The sequence below is a fragment of the Trifolium pratense genome, linkage group LG5, assembly GCF_020283565.1.
Source record: "Trifolium pratense cultivar HEN17-A07 linkage group LG5, ARS_RC_1.1, whole genome shotgun sequence".
NCBI lineage: Eukaryota > Viridiplantae > Streptophyta > Magnoliopsida > Fabales > Fabaceae > Trifolium > Trifolium pratense.
In genome coordinates this window covers 7,819,846-7,826,848 of record NC_060063.1, presented here as the reverse complement: position 1 = coordinate 7,826,848, position 7,003 = coordinate 7,819,846, and the positions used below count along the sequence as shown (strand labels likewise).

At 31.4% G+C, this 7,003-nt stretch overlaps 1 protein-coding gene across 1 annotated transcript; it reads right to left on the bottom strand.

The window, feature by feature from the left end:
* Positions 1-250: 250 nt before the first annotated feature.
* Positions 251-3,599, bottom strand: LOC123885573. The gene is made up of 4 exons (XM_045934855.1): positions 3,511-3,599; positions 2,290-2,434; positions 1,306-1,641; positions 251-699 (listed from the first exon to the last, which is right to left on the bottom strand). Exons 2-4 carry the CDS (start codon positions 2,384-2,386, stop codon positions 431-433), a joined length of 702 nt encoding a protein of 233 aa, XP_045790811.1. The 5' UTR covers positions 2,387-2,434; positions 3,511-3,599; the 3' UTR covers positions 251-430.
* Between the last annotated feature and the right edge of the window lie 3,404 nt (positions 3,600-7,003).

Genomic DNA, 7,003 nt, shown 5'->3' with positions numbered 1-7,003 from the left:
AAAGGGTGTGTGTGTGACCTGGGGGCGATGAAAAAGATATAATTTCAAGTAAAGGAAAAAGGCTTTGGAAAGACAATCAGAACAATCACCGCTTCAGGTTGTTTACCAGAAGTTTTGTCCCCGTGAAATGTCACATTTTCTTGTAGTAGTGTATCAGCTAACTTTCAAGTTCAAAAAAGTTTGAATTTGCTGTTTCTTATTATAGTCACCTTTGAAAATAGATCATAGAAGATACATTGTAACTAACTAACTATATATTAACCATGAGTTAAAAGAAACTATATATTAACCTAATCAAGTCTAATTGTGACAAAAATTGGTATTTAACCTCTTAAACAAATAATCCTTGATCAAGCTAGCATATGACAAAATTAACAATTGTAACAAAATAAAAAAGTTAAAGTAAATGGGATGATAAGTGAAGGATCAATTAAGTTGAGAGCATGCTAAGACAAATTGGGCAAGAAGGATCAGTGAGGTGCAAAGTTGATAAACATGTCAAATGGAAGACATGAGTGCATGGAAGAACAGCAACTTCTGGTAAAACACTACTCAATTGATCTTCTCTTCCTTGCGTGGAGAGTAAAATTTGTTGCAGCTCATCTACTCCGGGTTGAATTTTAAGTTCCTTTTCCTCTTTATTTTCTAACTCTTTCCCACACACTGAACATTTCCAACGTGGAATTGTGTTTTCAAAGCCTGTAAAAGGATAAAAGAGAGTATAAGAGGTACTCGAACTCGAAACATTACAAAAGGTATAAATTACACACAAACTTACTAACTTCGGTCCTTTTTATAAGAGGTAACTGTATCAACAAAAATTGATATCACCTAATTCTGGACCGGTTAATGCAAGAACTATTGGGACATCATTCGTGCTCTGGAAGAACGAAGGAGGGCTCTCATCCGAGAGCGCGAATTGCTGATTTTTGAACTATATTATGAATCAGATACATTAACTTTTGTTGATTTAGTTATCTCTTATAAAAAAACCGGAGACAGTATAAACAACCTAACGTAGAAACAAAGACAGTCAATCACTATAGCCAAAAAAGGAGAAAATATGTTATAAGGTCAATTTAATATGATTTTTTTAAAAAGTAGTAATATTTAAACCTTTTGACCACACGAGTCTATATTAAATGATTAAATGTCTCAAAAAACTCATTATATGTTATGAGGCATTTCGATCTAACATATTCACATATAATTTGTTAACGAGTAATTAACAATACTCACTTTAAACTATAAAATGAATTGCTCACTTCAGAGAAATTATATCTGTAGAAAATGATTTTTACGTACCTTTCCATCGAATATGGTATACAGGTTTTATGTCAATTACTGATTTCTTAATATCTTGTACTGGTTTTTGTGTAGGCTCCACTTTCTCCTTTCCCTTGTCAACATTACTAGAAGAGGGTTCAACCACAGAATTCTTGATCTTCTTTAGAGGTTGTTCTTGATTCTTTGAAGATGGAGCAGTTATGCTAGTTGATAAATCTTTAGTCTTAATTATCTGAGCTGGTTTTGAACTACTACTACTGCTCTTCTTAGTAACCTTTTCAGTTGGGATCTTCTGTCCCAAAGACTTATTAATGCCTTTTTCTTTCTCGTGCTTTGATAATTGACTTGACTTACCTATACCAACAGCATAGCAAAAGAATTGAGTTGAGTCAAAATCAAAACTACACTAACATACAATTAATTAATGGGAATTATAACTAAATTTAACGATACTATAAAGGTAACATTTACTATTTTAAGATTAATTTACAAGAACGGAGTGACAAACATGGTTTTAAATTGTGATATGCATCTGTAATTGCGGCTGCAAGTAAGCCTCTACAACAATAATGCACCACAATTTTCGTGTGATATTCAATCATGTGTACGGCTGCATTGTAACCACATCAGAACCCCAAATCTCAGTCTCCTTCAGATCTAGTAAAATAAATCTTACCTTCAATTAGTAATTACGAAACAAACTAAGACTCTTTAGTGGTTGGTAAATAGAGTAGTAGCATGGTGGTGCCACTTTATATAGTTTGTGAAAATTTTACATCATTTCACGTCGCAATAGCTGCAATATGCATCGCAACAACTACAACGACTGCAACTGTATCCACGACCGCGCAATTTGAAACCATGGTGACAAGTTAGAATGATGGAGTTTTATTGTAAGTATGTATAAAGTTAGTTTGGCTTACACTCACAGTCATTCATTTTAAAATCATCAAATATTCTTCCTGAAAAAGCAGACAAAGTAGTACTAAAGAAAGTAAATACCTTCAACTTTAGAACTTGATCTCAATCTAGATGCAATTGATCCTTCATTATGCCCTTTAGTCTTTTCATTTTTCTGAGATGCTATCTTAGACAACATGTTTAATTGAAATGTTACCTTTACCTTGCAACTTCAAAGTTTTTATATCTGCAAATAATCATCAAAGTTTTGTAAACTTTTTTTTTTTAAACGGCGAAATAACACAAAATATAAACGGAGCAGAGCCAAATTAGATAAACTCAAACCGATTTAATTCAAACTCTTTTCCTTTAACAACAAATTAAATTTGATATACTATGATGAGTACAAGAGTATTCAAATTCAAATACAAAAGTAAGGAACAAGACCCTTTGAATGACAATCGCCTCACTAGACAAATCACTCATAGAAGAGGCAAGGCCGACTTACCTGAAAACCATCTATATGATCCTATTGTGATCGAAAACCTCAATATGTCTAGAACTATATTCGAAAAATTGCAACCATTCTCAAACTTCCTTATTGCTCGTAATATCGATCGAATGTCATATCAATATAACACTATGGCACTCTAATAAAAGCAAATCAATTCTAATAAAGGAATTCCTAAACAGAAAAGGTGCTCTAACAAGATGCGGGTGCCAAACATATCCCCCGGAGCGTTGAGCCTAAAGTGCACAAGCTGCGGGTGCCAAACATATCTCCAAGTGATAAGCCTAAAGAGAGAAGGTGCTCTAACAAGTTGTGCCTAAGGGTTTGTTTGATCTGCAAAATGTAATCACCGAACATAATACAAAACAACACAGGACAAAATTTAAGGTATTGATCAATTTTGTCTTGTACATGTTTGATGGATTCCCGTGATTCAGTGGAGGACAAAAAAAAATTAGTCTTTATCCAGACTCTTGGCTCTGGTTTGTCCAATCTCAGAAACAGTTTTAAAATCAAACACAAACACAGTACAAATGAAGTTGTCCTGGTGGGCCCCTTAATTTTAGGGGCTCAAAAGCACTGTTAAGGTACTAAACAGAAAGATGATCAAAACAGAACATTCCTAATAAAAATAAAACACTTTCTAAAATAAACGATTCTTAATGATGATCTTTGAACGTTACATATTCCAAATGTAGTATCCAAAAAGTTTGAGAAATTCACACCCCCATTAAACCATCTCAAATGATGATTCATACTAGTAAACATACATCGGAAAAGAAATAATATATAATAGATTAAAAATAAAGTACCTTATTATTGAATCAAAGTAAGTACTGAATTTTTTCAGCAAAGATTATAACTTGCGAGAGAGAACGTACAGAAACAACGTCAGGGTTTGCTAATTGGTAAAAAGAAAAACACATCGAGGGTTTTGGATGTTTTATAAGGTAGTTCCGTGGGGTCCACTCACTGCCGCAATTTTTCTCTCATAATAATAATAGTAGTAACAAAAATATAAATCCCCCCTTTTTTTACCAAAAATAAATAAATCTATAACTATATATAAAAAATCTATAACAATATATAAAAAGAATAGCTGAGTTTGGATTAAATTTTTTATATTGTTTAAATTACCTTTTATTTTAAATTCAAATTTTAAATAACATAATAGATCTAATAAGACATCTAATAACGTAACATACTATAACTGCACAATAGTTTTTTCTTATTAAGGTCTTCCAACAATCGTAAGTTAGACACAGGCTCACTAGTAAAAAATAAAATAAATATTAAATGGGGCCCCCGCAAGTGGGCAGTGGGATTGGTCCCCTTGGATTAGTCGGTCCTAAGACCGGATACCAAGTTTTCAAAAAAATAAAAAATAAATAAATAGTATCTTGTAAAAAAAATAAAAAAAAATTAAGGATAATAAAATAGCAGTGCTGTAAATTGTAATATATTTTCGTACCCAAAAAATAATGGTAATCCCTTTTTCTGTGTAAAATTAAATCATAGTCCCGGATATTTTTATTTTTTTAATCTCTTGCTTTTTATTTACATGTCGAATAAATTTAGATTTTTCAGTTTCGCGAGCTTAGTTTAGTTGGCATGAATATTGTATTATATGTGCAAGAGGCTGCGGTTCGAACTCTAGTCATCCTACTTATGCACCTTAAGGTTGAAATTTATAGCCACTAGACTATTTGACAAAAAAAAAATATGCATGTTCATTCTCTTTATTTTATTTATTTTGTATTTAAAAGTAGTTGGGAATTTAGTTAAATAAAAAAAAGTAATGGGAAATGACTTCAATATCTTTTCTAATTTTGTTCAAAATTAGGAATGCCCAGAGACCTTTATCGTCTACCATATTCTCATAATAATATATAAGCTCTATTTGATAAAAAAAATAAAAAATGATAGCTAGTAAGATAGCTTATAGTGGATGAGCTTATAAACTACTGTCTCTGTCCCAAAACTTTGGTCCTGTTAAAGTTCCAAAGTTTTGTACATGGATTAAGCAATAATAAAGATGAATAAGTTAAGTCATTTTTACTCTTACTTTATTAAGAAAGGGTATGAATGGTAATGGGTACCCATCCCTATACCCGCAGTTTGAAAAAATATTCATGCACATCCTCATACCCGCGTGAGTAACAACCTTTATACCTGTTTCCATACCCTATGGGTACCTAAGTAGGTACCCATACCCTACCCGTTACCTGCAATTTTGCTAAAAATATATAGATCAATTATAAAATATCATATGGTTTTAGTATAATTAATTTTTTTAAAAGATTTTAATGTTGACTCATGAAAATTATAAACAAAAATTTTACTAACCCCGTGGTAAAATTTGGTCCTTTTAGAGTTTTGTACATGGATTAAGAAATAATAAAGATGGATAAGTTAAGTCATTTTTACTCTTACTTTATTAAGAAATGGTATGGATGGTAATGGGTACCCATCCCCATACCTGCAGTTTGAAAAAATATTCATGCACATCCTCATACCCGCGTGGGTAAACAACCTTTGTACCCGTCTCCATACCCTATGGGTACCTAAGTACCCATACCCTACCCGTTACCCGTAGTTTTGCTAAAAATAAATAGATCAATTATAAAATATCATATGATTTTAGTATAATTAATTTTTTTTTAAAGATTTTAATGTTGACTCATGAAAATTATAAACTAAAAGTTTACTAACCTCGTGTTGTTGATATATTCACATCTTGTTTGAATTATATTATAAATAAATATTTTTATTAAAAATGTGTAATAGTTTAATAGTGTTATATTTTTTTAAATTGATACACATGTTTATTATTATTTAATAATATATATAAAATAAATAAATATCTATAAAAAAAAAAAGCTAATATGTGGGTATGGGACGGGTGGGTATACTAAGGTACCCGTACCCGCACTCATACCCGTTCAATTTTGCGGGCAATTACATGTACCCGTACCCAAAATGCGGGTTTTTATCCTACCCGTTGTGGGTATTTTTTGCAGGTGCCCAATGGGTATGGGTCAAATTGTCATCTCTAAGAAAGAGAAAATTTATTTAATGAATAATTTAGTTTTTGTAAGGGTACAAATTAATGATAAAATATCATTAATTGTACATTGGTTTCTTAAAAGAACCAAAGTTTTAGGACAAACCAAAAATATAAAAAAATTTGGGACGGAGGGAGTAGCTTTTAGCAAATAAGTTAACTAACTGAATTTGTAGTGTTTGGAAAAATTATCGGTTGAACTATCTTATAAGTATGAAATAACATAAAAAGATATGTTTAATTAATATTTAATTTTTTAGTAAAAAAAAATATTAATTTTTTCAAGTATGAAGACAGAGGTAAAATTGGAAGAAAATGCTAAGGTATAAGCTCATAAGCTACTTGAAATAATGCTTGAAAAATAAGTTGTGAGCTAATAAAATAGGCTATAGGCTCTTTTTGAAAAATGTTTACCAAACAAGTCTTTTTTGGTATATAAGTTTATCAGCTATAAGCGATAAACTATAAGCTCAAAATCTGAGATTACAAAACAGAGTCAAGATATAAAAAAGAAATAATTACATAAGAAATAAAAGTTGGGAGGACAAACAACCTAACCTAGTAAAACAATACAAAAGTGTTGGACAACCCAAACAGTGATACATATAGATAAATTAACACAAGTGAAGTCAACCTAATCGATCCTAACAAACTATCATCAATCACAGTTATTAGTGAACATTTGCGAGCACCAACCAAGATCTAAAATTGGCGAAAGAATCGTCCATCAACAAGAAAACTTGTCCACGTACCATCAACTCCTTCTGAATAGCAAGCAAAGCAACTATTTTGAGACTATCAAACGGTCAGTCTAAAATCAATTTAAAAATTGATACAAATAATAAAATGGCACAATTTTTGTACGCCACGATGCTTTGCATCAGCGGATTCTAAAACAACCACATATTTATAGGTCAAACCTTGCATGAGTATGCATGGAGAGTGGTAATTCCACTACGTTATTGAAACTGAGAATAGCACAATTTTAGTATTATGTTGTATCTTCATTGGCTGAGGCCATGTGCCCTATGAGACGTGATTGTCCTTTGCCTTGAGACATTATCTCATGCTTGGTAACATGTATTGTAGTTTTACGCCCTTTAGGCTTCAAGTGTGTATTGAATTTTAGTTCAGTCTGAAACAGGTCATGTTATAATTTTTTACCATAATATGTTATTAATAAGAAGTTTTCACCATTATAATCAATAGTAAAAACATTAGAATTCTGCTTGACACACATA